The following is an 18547-nucleotide window of genomic DNA, read 5'->3' as shown; positions in this document are numbered from 1 at the left end:
GTGTATGTGGACTCTGCCCTCCGCATGGAGCTGGCCCTCCGTCTGCTCACCCGAACCGTCCCACGGGTGGGGGTCTGTGTCAGGACGCCGTCTGCTCTCTGGATGGCTGGGGCTGCATTTTCAGAAGGCCCCTTTGATGGGGTGTATGGGCCTGGAGACCCCAGGGGATGGCGGCTCTCTCTGGGGGGAGCTGCTGCTGGCCCAGCATCTGGGTGGGGTTCCCAGGAGCCTCTGAGGGGGTTGGCCCAGGATTTAGCAGCCCCTAGGGGCGTCCAGGAAGGCACGTTCAGGTGTCTGTTGTGGGGAGCCCACCGGTGGTGGGGGGAGCACGTGTGTGGGGGTTTCAGGTCGGCCCTGCTGAGAAGGGGCACACGGACATCCCAGATCTGCGTGTGTGTACACGCGTGTGTAGTCTGTGTGCGTGTGGTGTGTGCATTCGCGTGTGTGTGGGCGTGTGAGGCGTGTGTGTCCTTTACTACCAGAGAACTCCTTACTCTGGGGCGTTGTGCAAACCGTTCTAGTGACTCTCCGTTAGTAGAAATGACTGCAAGGTACTATTTTTACAAGTTCTTTTATGGTGGGGAATCGCAGACGTGAGCAGCCGGGGAGGCAAGAGCGTGACGAGGCTCGCGGCCCCCGCGCTCCCGCTCCTGCTCCGCGCCGCTCTGTCCTCTCTCCTCCCTCCCACTCTCCCACCCGGATTCCCGGATTCCCGGAGCGGGCCTCCGCGGTCAGATGGCTGAGCCGTAAATATTTCAGTGTGCGAGGGCGGAGGTTTCATCCGCGCCCGTCCCTGTCACTGCTCCACGTTTGGCACGCGTGTTCGGGGTGGCGTGGCTCTGCTCGCCAGTCACGCCCAGAGCTGCCAAGGGCCGGCTTGCGTTTCTGAACGGGGCGCACTCCTTCCTCCGTTGGATCTGGCCTCCTGGATGGTCCCCCGGCGGGGTTGGTGCTGTCCAGGGTGCCTGCGGATCGTGCCCTGAGCATGGGAGCCCCCCAGAAGCGGAAGGGAGCCAGGGTCCTCCAGAACTTAGCCGGCGGGGCTCTGCGTGCTGTCCCCGTGGCTCCTGAAGGCCCAGCCTCCCTGAGCTGCGTCCTGTACGGCAACAGCTGGCCGGCCTCGTCCTTCGGGAAGAGCGGCAGTTGCTGGGACTTGGCAAAACAGAGATGGGGTGCTTTGACTCCAGGAGCCGCCATGGGGAAGAGCGACCTCCAGCCGTCAGCTGCTAAATCCCTGTTTCCAGACCTGCCCGCAGCGCGGTCTCTGACCCTGCCTGCACCCCTACTGTGAGACTGTTGGCATGAAGCCCTCTCGTAGCAGAGGCTGGCCCCTGTCACTGAGGGAGGGGGGCCGGGTGAGCTCCTCCGGTCGTCCCTCCATCACTCACTCCTTCTTTCGTTCCTTATCCACCCAGGTTCCCCTGACTTTTCCTGAGCTTTTTTTTTTTTTTTTTTTTTTTTAAAGATTTTATTTATTTATTTGAGAGAGAAAGAGCACAAGGTGGGTAGGGGCCAGAGGCAGAGGGAGAAGCAGGCTTCCCGCCGAGCAGGGAGCCCAACGCGGGGCTCGATCCCAGGACCCTGGGACCATGACCTGAGCTGAAGGCAGATGCTTCACTGACTGAGCCCCCAGGCGCCTCTCCCCGACCTTTTAGAAAAGACAGTTTTCTAAAGACTAGTTGTGGGGCTGGAAGACATCACTGTCTCCAGAGCTGGTTTTGCCTGGGGACTCACAAGTCTGTGGACCAGGGTTTCCTCCCTGCTGCGGGCCCGGAGAGCCCTTGATCTGCGTGATCTCATGAAGCTCTCAGAGGGACCCTGGGTCAGTGTCTGGCCAGGCCCAGAGGGCTCTTCTCTGCTCTGGGGCAGGGGGTGAACATCAGGGCTGCCAGGTTCCCTGAGCGTGGCCGTGTGCTCTGTCCTGGGCTGGGTGCTGTGAGGGGTCATGAGCTGGGTGGTAGAGCATTGGCTCCTACCCTTGAGAAGCCCTCAAATTCCAGGCCTGAGAGAGTATCAGCACCAAAAGGGAAGGAGCCCAGGGAAGCTTCTAGAAGGTGGAGGGCTTGGGTTACGCTCTGAGAGGCAGCAGTGCTGGAGACTGTTTTGCTGGTAAGTGGAGGCTGAGTCAGGCAGAGGAGCCAGAGGTGTCTAGGGAGAGCCACCTGGGACGACCTTGGGCTCAGGCCTGGCCTTGCTGTTTGCTGGTTATGTGACTTTGGCAGACGACATGGCTTTCGCGAGCTTTGGGAGTGCTCCCTCTGTCTCGGAACGCAGAAGCTCGCTCCCCGCATACTTGCTCCTCAGTATGTGATTCTGCATCGTTCTAGAGTGGGGAAGGGTCTCTGCCGGACACAGCAGCTAGGGAAGGCCTCTTGGGGGGCCAGGGAATGTTTCACCCAAGACCTGCAAAGTGGAGCATCAGGAGGCTCGTTTCTGGTCTGACCACCAGGGACAGCCCAGGTGGTCAGAGGGGACCAGGTATGGGGGAGGAGAGAGTGACCTGGATCCTGCCTTCTGCGGGCCGGGGTCTTCTAGCAGGACACTCGGACCCTGGGGTGCAGGCCCTCCAGGGGCCACTCACAAAGGGTCAGAATCCCCAGTTTCAGCTTCAGATTCATATTTGGGTCTGAGTGGCTGGAGATGTGTTTACAGTTGCTGTCACCTTTCCCAGCCTTTTCTCTTAGAATGACCTCCAGCGTGAGAGGGGGTCTTACCTGGGTGGGTTGCCTGGAGTTGTAGAACCCTTAGGCCACCAGACATTGAGACAGAGACCATTTTCAAGCAAAGTGCAAAAAAATCAGTGCAGGTATAGAACCTCTAAGTGAGAGGCGTCTGGATGGTTTAGTCGGTTAAGCATCTGACTCCAGATTTAGGCTCTGGTCTCTGTGCTCAGCGGGAAGTCTGCTCCTCTCTCTCTCTCTCCCTCTCCCTCTGCCCCTTCCCTCACTTGCACGCCTGCTTTTTCTAAAATAAAGAAATAAATCTCTTAAGAAAAGCCCCTGAATGCCATGTTTCCAGAACAATTGTAATCTTTCAATTCAATAGTTTATAAAAAAAAATGTTAGTGTTTATGTTTAGTCAGCCAATATTAAAAAATACTCCGTGCTCAGTGACGTCTTGTTTTCAGTAGCTGGTGAGTGTCTGGACACAGGGGCATATGGGTTCTTGGAGAGATGGGGCCAGTGGGACGCAGGTATACAGGAGGCATCTATTACAGGAGCCAGTGTGCATGGTTGAGGAGGCTGAGACCCAGCAGGGCTGGCCGTGTGGTCCGGCCAAGTCTGAGGGCCTGAGACCCGGGAGCCTGGCTGGGTGTGCTCCAGGGACAGGAGGAGGCAATGTCCCAGCTCAAGCAGAGAGTCCACTCCCCTGCTCCCCGTTTTGTCCCCTTAGACCCTCAATGGATGGGACAGGGCCCGCCTGCCTCGGGGATGGCCATCTCCCCTCAGCCCTCTGGCTCAGGTGTTCATCTCCTCCAGAAGCACCCCGCAGCCTGGAGAGAACATTTGGCTGGCTGGCTGGACATCATCTGGGCGTGCCACGTCCCAGTCAGCAGACACTTAACCCATCACACTACGGGTTTGTAGTGCCCGGGTCTGTTTACAGAGGGACAGGGCAGGTGGTGTCTGTCTGCAGCCGGCCAGAAATCACCTACTGTGCAACTCAGTAAACATGCAACAAAACATTTTAGCTGTTAACTTAGAAACACTTGCCCTGTTGGGAAGCATCACGGGCTCAGATCTGCCAGGCCACCCCACTCCTGTGTGACAGTGAGCTTAGCTGATGGACCTTCTTGATTGAACCGCCTTCCTCTTACCAGGGGGCCAGTGGCCCACGGAAGCATTTGTCTTGGTTTTAATTTCATTTGTTTAACATGGCTTGTTCTTAATTACCTGGGGCTGTGATGGCCTGTAGTTCAAAGCTAATCATCTCATGGAACAATTAATTCGTAATCCATTTTATGTGGCTCATTGTGGGTTCAGGGGTCGCGGCCAAGAACAGGCCCATTTCCAAGTGATGCTTTCGCAGAGAACAAGGTTTGATTGTGTGGAAATGATGATGATTCTGCAAGTGGCTCAGTTCAGGGAGCGTTCTGCTGTTCTTCTCAGTGATTTTATAGCCGTTATTAGAATCTAGGAAGGAAGCAATGGTCTTCTGATGCCCTCTCCACCTGCCACACTGCCCCTCAGCACTTGGATTTGCAGAACCGGAAAAGTTCATAAACATTAGACTTTCCCAGTTTGGGGATTTGTGCACCACCCGTCCAGAAACACTGAAACTCCTCTTAGAAAGGTAGCGTGAGGCTGAGAGTTTGGGGGGAGCTGCAGCTCCTGAGATCCAGGGTCCCGGGTCTTGCTGGGCCCAGCGTGAACTTGACCATGGCCGCCCTGTGTCTGGACTTACCTGCATGTGTGTCTGTGGGCACACGACATACCAGATCTGCGCCCCTGTCTGCTGTCTGGGGGCCGTGTGGCAACATCGCAGAGCCTGCCATGGCATATGAAGGAGACAGTATATGTAAACACACACAGCACCCTGATGTCCATCCACGTGGTCCTTGTGATGTGAGGGCGCTGCCTTCCACGCACAGAAGCTGTGACTGCGTTTTCCAGCCTTGGGGTCATTACAGGGCCTTCCGTTGTGCTGCCGTCAGGCACCCCTGAGTTCACCACTGTGTCCAGTTAAAGCAAACTAGAGGCAAAATGAAAGGCGCGGCCCTGCTGGGGCTCCAGTGACAACAGTGCATTTCCTAGAATGTGCTGGGAGCTCCGGTATAAGGTCCGGGAGATTCGATGGGGGTTTCTTTAAGAGTTCTGCACAGGCGAGATCCTAAGGACACTGACGGGAGGTTCAGTCTGATCAAGAACGCAAGGTCAGCTTGCAAAAATCACCTGTTCCCATATACAAGCAACAACCTTGTGCAAACTGAGATGAAAAATGCAATGTCGTTATGGTCACTCTAAATTGAGTGAAAAGCTTAGGTCCAGACTCCACGTTTGCAAGATGTGTGAAGTGAAAATTACAAAATGCTGAGGAAACAAGTCAGAGAGCCCCAAGTAAACGGAGAAATGTACCGTGTCCGTGAGTTAGAAGACCCCGCATAGTAAAGATGTCACTTGTCCCCAGATTGAGCTGTGGGTTTAATGCAATTGCTCCCAAGATCTCAGCAGTGTTTCAGATTGACGTAGATAAGCTCAGGCTTATGCTAAAGCTGATATGGGAGGGTTCAGAGCCTGGGAGCATGAAAACAACATGGCAGAGTATGAGATAGTATGGGGGGGAGGCTGGTCGGTGCAGACGCACAGCCCCAGGGGCACCACAGAGGAGCCACACGAGAGGACGCAGGGGGTGGGGAGGGTTGGCTTTCAATGCGGGCCTCGACCGAAATCTCCCATCTTATTCAGAATTTAACTCAAAATGGATCACAGACTTAGCATAGGGCTGTGAAACTGGGAGGGGAAGATCTTTGGGCCCTAGGACTGAGCAGCAGAGTTCCTCAATATCAGGGCTGCGATCTGTGAAAGGAAAAGCAGTCGGCCAGCCTCCTCACAGGGGAGGCATTTGCTCCTTGAAGGGCCCTGGGAGGAGGGAAGACACGCTTGCAAGCCACCGGCCCAGATGAGGCTGGGTGTCAGGAGCACTCGAGAACCTCCCCAAGTCAGCAATGCAAAACGAATCCGTCTGCTGAGAAATTGGGCAGAAGGCGGGGGGGAAACCCTTCCCTGAAGACGGGAACACACACAAGAACAGATACTCCGACCACCGGCGTCTAAGGAGACGGGAGTTTGTGCACGGGATGCCAGGGGCCGCACTTGTCTGGTCGCTGGGAGGAGCGGCAGGCAGGGCCCTGCGAGCTGGCGGGGATGCGGAGAAGCGGGGTCATGGCTCCGGGAAATGTCAGATGGTAGACCCTGGAAAACCAGGCCTGAACTGCTGGCCATGTGACCCAGCAGCGGCGCTCTCGGGCATTTGTCCCAGAGCAGTGGCGGCAGAAGGCCGTATAAACACCTGCGTGTTAGTTTTCCCATTTTTCTTTCTTTCTTTCTTTCTTTCTTTCTTTCTTTCTTTCTTTCTTCCTTTCTTCCTTTCTTCCTTTCTTCCTTTTTTTTAAAGATTTATTTATCCGAGAGAGGGAGAGCACAAGCAGGGGAAGTAGCAGAGGAGGCAGCGGGAGAAGCAGACTCCTCGCTGAGCAGGGACCCCCCCCACCCCCGACAGGGGACTCGATCTCAGGACCCTGGAATCATGATCCCAGCAGCTTTATTTGTAATAGCCCCAAACCAGAGACCACCCAGCGCTCTGCACAGTAGACTGGGCATTCTGGGTGTTTTGGGTTTGCTGTCCAACCTCCACAGCCGCTAGCCGGGAGGAACCGGCCACCTGGGGTCACTGTGCTCCAGCTGTCGGAGAAGGAGGGGTTGTCTGGGGCAGGAGATGACTCAGGACCCACCCCCACTGGAGGAGCCTCGGCGCCCTGTGAGGTAACTGTGCTCTCTGCCAGTCACTGTGCCTGTGAGCTCGCTTCTCTCTATGGCGTCATTTTACAGATGGAGAAACTGAGGCTCAGCTTGGCTTGTGGTCACCCTGCAGGCGTGTGATGGATTTTGACCCTCTTCCTGGCTACAGAGCCCAGCAGCCTCATACCTCTCTGTGCTGTGCTCCAGAGAACTGAGGGTCCCAGCGCTGGGCCTTCCCTCCACCTGCTGCATCGTGGCAGGAGCTGTGTGTTTCCCTGCACTGTGCCAGGCGTGGAGTCCCAGGGGCCTTGGAGGTGCCAGACATGGCCCACATGTTCCAGCTCCCCAGGGAGCGGCCTACGGCTGCCAGACTTGGCCTCTCACGGCTTGGGCATGCCGGGGCACCAATGTCCGCACAGCCCCCCTGGACCCCCTCGGTGCTCCCTCAGAGAGGGCAGTGAGGCCTATGGGTGTGGACGTGCAGCCAGTCTGGAGTCCAGGAAACTCCCATGAGCAGCTGGGAAGGCCCCCTGCACTGTGGAGAGCACTGGGCAGTGTGGGCCTCCCGAGACCTGTGTTCCCCCAGGAGAAGCCCTGGCTGTGGGCTGCGGGACAGTGAACCTTAATCCCCGTTCCTAAGGGGCTCAGACCAACCATTCTGCAAACGAGCACGAGAGCCAAGGAGCCCTGACTGGTGTGCAGGGGGAGGAGTCCCAGGGATTTCTTGGAAGAGGTGAAGACAGACCAGGCTGGGGAGCTCTGTGCACCTCAGGTGTCCCACCCAAGGAGTCCGGGATGGGGGGGCGAACGTGCTTGCCCACTGTCTCCAGCTAGCCTGCTGGGAGGCCATGCTGACCCCGGCCGAACCTCAGATGAGTTGCTGCTGGCGGGCTTTTCTCTGCGCTACTGCTGCCCCCCCTCAACCTGACCCAGAGCTGGAAGCCCGGTCCTGGCTGCCAGCATGAACTCCTTGAAGAAAGATCCAGCATCTGAGTCTCAGGAGATGGGCCCTTAGAGGTGACTCCCTCTCTCCTTGGCTCCCAGGCCCTGTTTCTGAGCCCGTCGTGCAGAAGTGTGATGAGATTTCCAGCCAAGCTTGGTTACATGTGGGACATGGGCCTGACCCAGAGTCTTTGGTGCCCGTCCTCTGTTTCTAGTTGATACGCCATAAAAACCATTACTGGACCCCCAGGTCGAGGAGCCACCTGCTGATGGCTGTCCACTCAGGGGCACGGATACCTCTTGTGAAGTCTTTGCCAGGTGGCAAGCCGGGCTAGTCTTTCTCACCTATGTTCTTGCCACAGGCTGAGGCAGGAAGGATACTGGTCCTCTGTGTTTGTTGAATGGCTAGAAGGCCCCATCTACCCTTGTTTTGCTGGTGTCTCTAGAGGCAGGCACTGCATGTGTCTTGTTCTCCATGGTCTCCTGGTGGCTGAATCAGAGTTGAGTGTGGCCCCAACGGATGGATGGTGCTTGACCCTCCAGTCAGGCCTGTGTGCCTAAGAAACCATGGCAGCCCCTGAGGCAGAGGCCCCCCGGGGTTTACAAACACCGTGTTCCTGGGGCTCCAGCAGAAGCGGGTGGGACCTCACATCTCAGCACAGTCCTCAGCGATGCCTGAGTTATCACTGTTTAGAGAGAATTATTTAGAAACTCGCAGTCTGTAGAGAAAAACAGTGAGCTTTCACCCAAACAGTGGAGACGCCTACACACAACCCAGGGCCACTGTGTCTGGAGCGCTGGCTCTGTCCCTCCTGCTGAGACCTGCAGCGTCCAAGAGGACATTGCCGTGGTGCCCAGCACCCTAGGGCGTTGTCTTAGGCCTAGGATGCTGCCTTCTTTTGGTGACAGTGGCCCGCAAGCCAAATAGCCAGGGAGAGATTCTCCCCAGGGCACAACAGCAGGTTTGGGTCTTTCAGACCTACTTCTAGAGGGGACGGACCGATGTCAGGGGCACTTTCCCCATCCGTGCGTCATTCTGGAGTCAGCAAAACACACTCGTGAGCACTGGACATGTTTCCTGCAGTCCGGGTGGTCTCTGTTCTTTCTGGTCCTCGTCAACACACACGCATGACTTTGTGCAGACCTATCATGGTGCATCTGAGCCATGTGGCTCTCTGCTCTCCTGACGTCACCAGTTGGGGGTAGGACATGCTTCTTGCTTGGACCCCAGGTCCCCCTGTGCATCCAAAAGTCTCACATCTTTCAAAACAGGACGTTTCAAGAAATGAGGGCAGGCCAAGACCTTCTGGCTTCATTCGCATTCACTCCCAGGGGTTCCTGAGATCTGCGTGACCGTCTTTGCAGGACTAGGAGAAAGGGCTCCCCGCTGCTATGTGTGTGGGATCTGGAAGTGGCAGAAACGCTGGCAGAAGCTCCTGACCAGGCTTCGCGAGCATCAGTACCTGGGTTAGGCTCCCAGAGCTCTAGGAGGGCGGACGAGCTGCTGTGCCCATTCTACAGACAGATGAGTTAAGTCCTTAGAGATTCAGCCCCTTGGGTCTCTCCAGGCAAGTTTACAAGTGGCGGCAGGTCCCTGGGTTGCTATCAGGATGACCCCCCCCTTGTGAAGAAGTCCTACATGGGCACTTGCCACGCCCAGAGCGTGAGCCACACGGGCAGCTTGGCACATACATGTGGCCGAGGGTCGGGAATCCATGCCCTTCCGGGGATCGTGGCAGACCCGAGAGCTTGTGCTCTGACCAGTGTGGGGGAGTGGGCTGAGGTCCTGCTTTGTGAGAGCGCAGGATCCATGTTGCTAGAGCTTCCTTTTATTTTTCGAAGAAAAGCCCAAAATTTGGATTTTTCTAACTCTGTCAATCTTTAAACGTTGGGAACTAACTTTGAAAATGGTCCCACGTTAGCACGTGAAGAAATAGAAAATGAGGAGCAATCGATTAACGCCAAGAAAGTCCACACCCCCCCACTCCCCATCCTCCCACCCGTCCAACCACCATCCATCCATCCATCCATCCAACCTCTGTCCTTCCAACCATATCATACCAAAGACCTATGGTGAGTCAGACGGCCGGCACGGAGGGAGGCAGGAGGGCTGTGAAGGAGCCTTGTGTGGATGTGGATGGCCTTTCCCTGTCGTGAACAGGCTACTGAGGCCTGAGCGGTGCCTGTGATCTTGTCCCCTGAGGGTGGCGTGGGCGCTTCCGTACGTGTCCTGGCTGTTGCAGATCATCTTGGAATATTACGCCTGTGGCCCCCTCAGCACTGGGGTGGTCGCTGGGCCTGCCTGACCTCATGGCATGAAGCGGGAGCACGGAAGCCCAGCCTACGATGCTGCAGGCCGATTCTCAAAGCAGTTCGCTGCGTTTCCGTGCTGTCGATTTCACTGGTTTTTCTATTTACTCCACTTTACACCCATAAACCCTTAATCTGGAAGGGCTGTGTAGGCAGAAGCGGAAAGCAGAGGTGTCTGTGCTACAGCAGGGCAGAGAACCAACCCCTGACCTGGAGGGACAAAACCCAACAGTACCGATAGATAGTTATAATTCAAGCACAGTTAACAGGTGATGCCCCTGGCCCCGTCCCTCCTGGTCCAAAGCTGAGGGTCCCTCGGCTGCTTGGGCTACCTTGGGAGTGTAGGGGGTTTCTGGTGAAAAGCGCCCACGGGGCTATAGGGACACTGGGATAAGGCAAGCAGGCACTTCAGCTGCTTCCTGCAATCAAGGGAGCAGCACCTGCTCTGGCCTGGGTCCACCCGGGAGCCTGAGGACCCCACCATCGGGCTGAGTGGGGGGGCGGGGTCAGGGAGCAGCCTCTTTGTCAGGGCTGCCTCTGGGACTGGAGGGCTCTGCCTCCTAGCAATGACCAGCACCTCTCCCTGGCCGATGACTTCCCTGGGGTTGGCATCAGGACCTCCCACCACCTGAGACCTGGAAGGCCCTGTGCCCCCAAACACACCACCCCTTCCATGCCTGGAGGCCTTGCTTAGCCCCGGGCGCCCCACAGAGCTCTGCGCAGGAAGACAGAAGGGCGGCCCGGCCTCACCTCTTCCCAGCTGTGGGCCTTGGCAGAGACCCTTCGCGTCTCTGGTTTCCTCGTCTGGATGAGACAGCCGCGGGTCTGACCTCAGAGCAAGCGGACAAATGAAGAGCGCTCGGCCAGTGCTGGTCCCATCCTTGGGGGCCTCCCGGAGTGAGGACTGGAACATCTTCACAGTTCTGTGTCCCCGGGCCTGGCAGAGCCCTGATGCCTGAGTGCCAAGCCCAGTGTCCCGGATCCTGGCGGGGGCGGTGGGACCCACGTGTCCGACTCCCTGAGATGCGGGCGACAGCTTCAGGAAAGCCTTCCAGAGGTCACTTCCAGACTAGAATAGAAAACCGGTTTTCTTTTCCCAGCAGAAGCAAACAGGGGCTTTGAATACCATTAAGTGCTAAGAAGCAGGAAGGATTGGGTTTTGTTTGAGGACTCAAGATGGGGAAAGAGAGGGCCTCTCGGGGGGTTGGGCCGAGCCAGCGGGAGCGCGAGCGTCTGTCCCATATGCCGCCTGTGTCCAAGCCTTGGTGATGAACTGGGGGGCGCTGGGGCCTTATCTTCTTCCAGAGGAAGTGGGGCTCTCTGACTTTGCTGTTCACAGATTGGGATCCGTTGCTCTTAACGTACCCTGTGTGGTCAGTGGGGGGCTGGGTCAGGCCCAGGGACGACAGCCGCTAGGGGATTCACCACGTCCGCATTTCTCCGTGGAAGCACACATCAAGAAACAGGACCTCCGTGTGAATGATAGCCATAGGCCTTTTCACAGGTTCATCTGTGTGCCATAGCCCGCCGGCCATGTGTGCGGGAGGCAGTGGGCTGGGGCCCACCGTGGGGCTTGATGGCCGTGCAGAGCCCCTGACCAGGCCGCGCGTGGTGCTGGGTCCTAGGGTTGGCTTCACTGGTAATGGCATCTGGGGAAATATTTTACCATTACCACTGCAAGTTTCTAAACAGTGAGGTAGGAATTGAAAAATCATTTCTTAGCGATCTGCTCATTTTGAGATCCCTGATGCTGTGGTTTTGAAGAAATGCAGAAAACCAGACCAGACCCGTCTGCTCCCCCGGGGAAGGTGTGGTTGAGAAGGGCCGCCCAGGCCAGGGGACAGACACCAGGTCTGTGCCGAGTGGGGAGGAGATGGGGCTGGGAGCTGCTACTTTGAGAAAGACTTGTTAGCATTTCCTGGACCCTGGGAACAGCAGGGCCCAGGCGGCTCACATATCTGATTCCACGTTTGCTCCTGGCGGCTGGGCGCCCAGCCCGGATTCAGTGCCTATGAGTCCCCCCTGAGGTCGGACTAGCCTGAGCAGACGGGCGAAGGTCTCTGAGACTCTTCTGGTGGGAGGAGGCAGGCCGCCCTGAGCTCTGCCCCAGAAAGGCCCCAGCTGCCCGCTTGTCCATCGGGAACCTGTGGGGGATGGGGTGCTGTCTCTTGAAGGCCGCTGTGCATTTTAGGAGCAAGAGCCTGGCCCCTGACACTGCATTCTCCTTGCGGTCAACAGAGACAGAGTCCCCAGTGGGCACACTCCCCCTCCCCACTGTCCGTGTCCTGCCTGTTTGGCCCATTCCACCGCCATAGTTGGGAAATTAAATGGCCCAGCTGCCTGCTGGCACCACTGGAGTCAGGCTCTCCAGCTTCTGTGTGTCTAACATGTCATTCTGTATCTGGGGTCTCAGGACGCTGCTTGAGGGGAAGCGTCTCCCCTTGGGTAGCTTGCAAAAGATAGTGTTTTCATAGGATGGTGTTTGCCGCTGGGAGAGGGGGTGTGTTATGTTTTTTGTGTCCAAAGCAATGTGTCCGGTGTGATTCCATTTTTGACAGACCCTTTCTGTCCCCATGTGGGGAGCCAAGCCCTTCACTCCATGGGAGGAGATGCCGTGAGGTCCTTGCGTGCGCCCCCCCCCCCCCACCCGTCACTTCGGCTCTGACACATGGTGTGTTTTCTCTTCCAGTGACATCTTCGATGCCATGTTCCCTGTCACACACATCGCTGGGGAGACCGTCATACAGCAAGGTAGGTCTCCTGCTTCTCTGAGCCAGAGCGCTGGGGCCGTGGGCCATGGCCGTGCCTGGGGGTGAACACAAAACCCGTTGTCCGCACTTGAGGAAGGTCACTAATGAGACAGAGCATGTCACTTAGCACGCCCGTTAAAAGAGTCAAACACCTCACGTGAGACATGGGTGACTGCGCCACGGGGGACCATGTGCCGGCCGCATACTGTGTCCGTGGGTGGTCTTTGTAATAAGCTTTATTTTTAAACAAGGGAAAACCGGTGGGACGCAGAGTTGCATGGCCTCCGGGAAGCGAGGTACTGCGCCCGGGGAGGCCATGAGTGCCATACGCGGTCCCCTCCACAGTGTCTACAGCCTCTGCTTTCTTTCATTCCAGGGGACGAAGGGGATAACTTCTATGTGATTGACCAAGGAGAAGTAGACGTGAGTGTCCCTTACCCGCTCTGGAAGGTCGCGCCTCTGTCCGCGGCAGGCTCAGTGAGGGAGCGTGTCTCATCTAAATGGCAGGAGGTGGGGCCTGCACCTGTGGACGGGGGTCCTTGCAGCTCGGCTGGACCCTGCCCAAGGCAGCGGCTGCAGATGTGGGCCTCCTCCCCCGCCGTGGGCATCAGGGCCTTGGCAAATGGGCAGAAGGGAGCAGTTTATGGACGCAGAGGCCAGGACGATGGCTGTCCTGCCCACATGACCTGGAGCCCCACCGTCTGGCAGAACAGCGTTCCTTCCTGTTCCTGTTCACCCTGCTCTGTCCACTTTGCCGGTCACGGGCTGAGGGACACGCGGTGTGGACCTGCTCCCCGTGGGGGAGGCCCGCTCCTGTATCCGCGTGTCCCCAGCTCCATGCGGGGCCCTGGCCGAGGGCTGAGGGCATCCCTCCCTGGGCCCGCAGGCTGCCGTCCACGTAGGTCCTCGCCGACTGCACCCGAGTGCTCCGGTCTCCGGTAAAGCCCTCCAACAGGCTTCTCTTCGAATGAGGCCCAAGCCCTTCGCGAGGCCACGGGTTGGGTCTGAGCCCACGGTGTTCTCTCACTGTCTGTGATCCATGGGCGCCTTGCTGCCTCTGCGGGGCCCCCACCGCCCCCTCCTGTCCTCCATTGCCTCCCTCTGTCATCCCTCCTCAGCCTGTGCATCTGGCTCATGGCTCTCTCTCTGGCCAGAGCAGCCTCCTTCCATGACTTGGCTCAGTCTGTGGTTGCACATGGGTCCCCTCTGGGCCTGGGGGATCTCGGTCCCTGCACACCTCCCCCTGCACCACAAAGGTAGGATGTGACTGACAGGGAGGTGGCTGGCTTGGCCTGCTCATCCTGGCAGGACACCCTGCCTGCCGCCCAAGGGAGGTCCCAGAGCCTGGCCCCAGGGCCCCCTTGGGATGGGACAGGGGCTGACCAGCCATCCCCAGGCTCAGTGTGCCAGCTACCTCATGCTGTGCCAGGAGCCGTAGCTGGCTTTTCTTGAGGCGGGGGACCCATGGAAGCAGTCTGGGGAGTGGGAAGAGTGAGGTCACCTTCTTGCAACCAGAACTCTCCAAATATGATGTCTTGGCAGGTCCAGCCTCCCAGCACTAGGCTCAGAGGCTCAGGTACAAAGGCGGCTTTAAGGTGCTCACCGGACTGGGCTTGCCTGAGCCAGGATGTCCAGGCCCCGTGGGTGGACGTCTGCGTCCGGCTCTAGTCTCAAATTTGGGCCAGCCAGCCCTTGAAGGGACAGGCAGTGACCTGTGGGGCCGCCCTGTGATGCCCCTCGGGGTCCCCTGCCAGCCCGTCCGGGTTCCTGGCTGGCTGGCGGGCAGGGAGCCCTCCTGTGATGTGGGACACTCTGGGCAGTGCAGCCGTGTGGGTGAAGGCCACATTTAAGGGAATCAAAAGAGCTCAGTCAGGAATCTGGGATGAAAAAGTGGCATGTTGGCTAGCCGGGGTGAGTTATGGGGTATGTATTATAATAATGACTGTTATTACTGCTCGCGGTGTGAAATCGTCCCAGATGCTCTGAGGCCTCGAGCGCCTTCCAGGACAGAGTGGAATGACCTGTCTGACCTGGCCCAGGGTCGTGCCCAGGATGGTGTCAAGGCTGCTGAGCCCGGTTCTTAGGCCTCAGGGATAATGGTCTCGCTGGGGGGCAGAGGGGAGACACTAAGTGCCGATGCCCCACAGGAGGCAGGTTCCCCTGGACCCCACCGTGGTCCTCTGCCTGGCCAGGCTCGGGGCTGGGCATCGTGAGTGCCCCCTCCCCTTCTGCAGGGTGGACGCTGCCCTCTGACCAGAGGCGCCCGAGGGGAACGGCCAGGTGACCCGTGCCAAAAGCGCTAGGTTCAGTTTAAATTATGGTTTTCCAGAGAGACACCGCAGCATGTGTGTTGCCAAGAGCTATAATCCATTTTTCTAAGTATAAAAATATCTTCCAATTTGTTTTATTCGTGGAACATAGCATTTCTACTTAAAAGGATACTCAGCTGCCGATTTTAGGGCTCAGGAACGTAGTTCTGTCTGAGGCCCGGCTCCTCCCTAATCCTGCGAGGCCTTCACTATTTTCGGACCCTCCTTTGTGCTGGGACCCTCCCGCCCTCCGGCTGCTGCCCCATCTGGTTCCCAGCCTCTGAGGTGGTGTGAGACCTCTGAGCTGCATCCCTGGGACCGGGCTGCCCAGGAGGCGGCTGTCTGGTTCCATGGGTCACTGTCAGTCGTTCAGTGTTTGCCTGGAGCTCTGGTTGTTGGTTTTTTTTTTTTTTTTTAAATTGCTAAAACAAAATTTGCCATCTTCACCACTTCTCAGTGCCCAGTTCAAGGGCACCAAGCATATCCACGCTGCTGTGCAGCCGTCCCCCTGTCTGGCTCCAGAATGTTCCACTGCCCCCACGGAGACCCTGTCCCTGCGGCGCGCGGACCCCCCAACCTCTCCCACAACCCTAGCCGCACCATCTGCTCTCTGTGTCTGTGAGTCTGATGACTCTGGGACCTCGTGTGCGTGGGGTCCCCTTGCGTGTCCTGTGTCTGGGTCGTGTTCTCAGGGCTTGTCCCCCATGGGGGCAGAGGTCCGGTTTCCCTCTAAGGCTGTCGTGTGGACAGATCCCACTGTGCCTCTGTTCATATCAGGGGAGACCTGCATTGCTCCCACCCCTTGGCCGTCACGCATCTCGCTGTTACGGGCACAGGTGTCTGGCCTTGCTGTGCTGGGACAGTGGTCTCCATCATTCGTCATTGGTTCACCCGGGCCCAGCTCTGAAGCTTTTCTGCAGTATCTTGGGGTATTCCAACCCATTTCTCCACAGAGCGCGTCTGGGGATGCCCTTTCCATTCTCTGCTGAGGCCCCGGCAGCCCAGCCCACTGATGGGGACCACAGAGGCCCCATCAGTCACTGGTGGTGACGTTCATACAAACCTCACTCCTGCTCCATGTTCAGGAGGGGCGCTCAGGATCCCCCCATAATACCTCCCTGAGAGCTCCTGAGTGCGGTTGGCATGGAAGAGGGCAGGAGGAGGGCCGTGCACCCAGACGGCTTCGGGGCTCCCCTGGGGGGAACCCTAACGGAGACGGAGCCCACACGGCCCGGCAGATGGGAGCTTTGGGACGACGCCTGTGCAGGGCGGGGTGGGGGGGCGTTGCGCTGTGAGCAGTCAACTGAGCACCCCCTGGCCTCCCTTGAGCTGAGGGACTGTGGTGGGAAAAGCAGCACCTGGAGGCGGAGCTTCTGCTCCCTTCAGGCCGCTGTGGGCAGCCGGCTGAGGGCCCAGGACCCAGGTGCCTGCTCGCCACAGGGATGCACCCGCTGCTCGAGGCAGGAGCCTGGGAGGTGGGAGGAGACAGGCCGTTGGCTTTTCTCATCATCTGTGAGGGCAGAACAAAGGTTTGGCCAGTATGCAAACCACGGCCCCTTGGAGAACCCTGGGCCCTGGTGTTCTGTCGCCACGGCCCAGATGCTTTCCGCTGGTCCATCTTTGTTTCCTGGGGAGCAGAGCGCTGCCCCGAGATGCACAGGTCAGGGAGGGCAGGCAGCGGAGCAAGGGGGCAGCACGCCCTCAGCCCCCATCTGTGCCTGAGGCTCCAGATGCCAGGGTCACAGCTCGGGACTTGACTGAGCAGGACCTTGTGCCTTCCGTCCCATCACCCTCCACTTCCTGCCACTTCCGCGTGGAGCAGAAGCAGCGTGTCTGGTGTGGGCCACGTCACTAGCCACCTGGGGCCACGCCGGTCCCTGGGCCTTGGCCCTAGGCTCTGACCCAGCCAGTGGGACTGCTGGGCCCACCAGCCATAGCCACCTGTGGAGTGACTCCCCGCTCCCTCCTGCTGCCCTCCGGCAGCCCCCCCCCCCCCCATGCTGTTCTCCACACTCCACCAGAGGGAGCGTCACAGTGCAACCTGGTATCGTGCTGCAAACTTCTGTGGCTTTGCTTCTAGAATAACATCCCAGCCCTTCCCTCCCCTACCACGACTCCCACCCGCTGGGCATCTCTCCTTGCTTGATCATGCCGCATCTAGTGCCCTCCATTTTACTGTGGCCCCGGGGCCTTTGCACATCCTGTCCTCAGCCTCAATTGCCCTTCTCCCACATCTCATGCTGGCCCTGATGCTCAGGACCTGGCTCATGTTCTCCTTCATGGAGAGCCCTCTACGCACAGTCACTGCATGGTCCTTCTGAACGCTGTGCCTCCTGTTCTTGCCACGCCTGGAGCGTGCTCCATGATGAACGGGTGTTCGTAGGATCGTTTGCCTGCAGACTTTCTCCCAGCTGGTGGGTGAGTCCCGGTGGACAGGAACCCACCTGCCTTTCCCTGCTGACCGCCAGCACTTAGAACATGCGGGACACAGAGGGGCGCTCAGTCCACACTGGGGGGCGATGGGCAGATGGATGGATGAATGCAGGAATGCAGAAGGCTGGGTGGGAGCTCTGGGTTCAGCCAGAGAAGTCGCTGTCAGTGGTGGGACCACAAGTGTAGCCCAGTGGGGCCTCCCACCATTTTTCTTCTAGAAGAAGAAGAAGAAACAAAAAATGAAACAAAGCAAGAAGTAGCCCCTTTGAACGCCAGCTGGGGTGGGGCCCAGGGCTGCACTGGCTGCGGTGACAGAGACCAGTGTCCCGAGAAGGATGGCCCCTTTGTGCTCTGTGGGGCAACCCGCAGTGTGGTCCTGGGCCCGTCTGGGGCTCCACACAATGGTTTTCTCTGACGCCTCACAGGGAGTTCTCCGAGGCCTGGGCTTCTGGGCAGGAAGGGGGTCCCCGGCGGCCTTTGGCAGTGACGCACAGGTCCCCTGAGTTCCCTGGGTCCTATCCTGCTCTGCTGAGCCCCCTTTCTCTGTCCCCTGGTGCGTGTGCTCTTTTGCTCATGGGCATCTGCCCCCACCATGCAGCTGGTTGCAGTGGTGCCTTCTGAGCCCCCTCAGGTGGGAGGGGGAGACCCCCCGCACCCCCAGCCACTGTGTCAGGCAGTCCCCTCACACAGACCCACATTCCCGAGTTTCTGTTGCCACCCGACTTGAAGAGGCCCCTGGGAAGACGTGCCCTGTGCACTGGTTGGGGGGCGCCCTTGAGTTCAGCTGTTGGGGACAGTGTTTGCAACACCTGTGCACACACAAGGGCCTGGCTTTCACCCTGGTGAAGTTGCAGGGAATGTGCGTCCCTCACCGCATGGGTGCCTGCTCTGGCTGTGAAAAACAGAGCACCAAACCCAACAGCTCGAACCTGGAGCCACAGAAGGATGCACGCCATGGTTCCTTCTTGCGGAGCCGTGCTTGCTGGAGGGAACCTGTTACCTGAGGGGTCCCGGGGGAGCAGGGCCGCGTCACCGAGATGCAGAGCTGGATCCAGGCATGTGGGTGTTTGTGAGTCAGACCTCCGTGGGCAGGACTTCACAGGAAGCAGAGTACGGGGAGGGCCGACTGGGGGCCGGGTTGCCAGGACCCTCAAGAAGTTGTCCCTGCCCCTGTCCCCACGGGCCCTCTGCCCCTTGGAGCAGACTCAGTTCGCAGCTCCTAGAGGGTATTGTCTGTGGTCCTAAAACTCCTGGGACAGGCGTCCCTGCCTCATGGGAGGGACGGAACAGGGTCCTGTTCCTCCGGGGCCTCGTGGCGAGGGACCCAGCAGCCAGCCTCCCAGTG

The 18547-nt window shown here is 58.4% G+C and overlaps 1 protein-coding gene across 3 annotated transcripts in view; it reads left to right on the top strand.

Moving 5' to 3' along the window:
* Nucleotides 1-18547, top strand: part of PRKAR1B (protein kinase cAMP-dependent type I regulatory subunit beta) — a 66924-nt gene that overhangs the window by 22171 nt on the left and 26206 nt on the right. For all 3 annotated transcript variants that reach the window (XM_059153840.1, XM_059153839.1, XM_059153838.1), the window contains exons 5-6: nt 12400-12461; nt 12837-12883. In XM_059153840.1, coding sequence (XP_059009823.1) covers nt 12400-12461; nt 12837-12883 — 109 coding nt within the window. The remainder of the gene's footprint in view (nt 1-12399; nt 12462-12836; nt 12884-18547) is intronic.

This window comes from Mustela lutreola, chromosome 17 (assembly GCF_030435805.1).
Source record: "Mustela lutreola isolate mMusLut2 chromosome 17, mMusLut2.pri, whole genome shotgun sequence".
NCBI classification, from domain to species: domain Eukaryota; kingdom Metazoa; phylum Chordata; class Mammalia; order Carnivora; family Mustelidae; genus Mustela; species Mustela lutreola.
The sequence above is the reverse complement of the archived record's forward strand: the minus strand, read 5'-3'. Positions and strand labels throughout refer to the sequence as shown.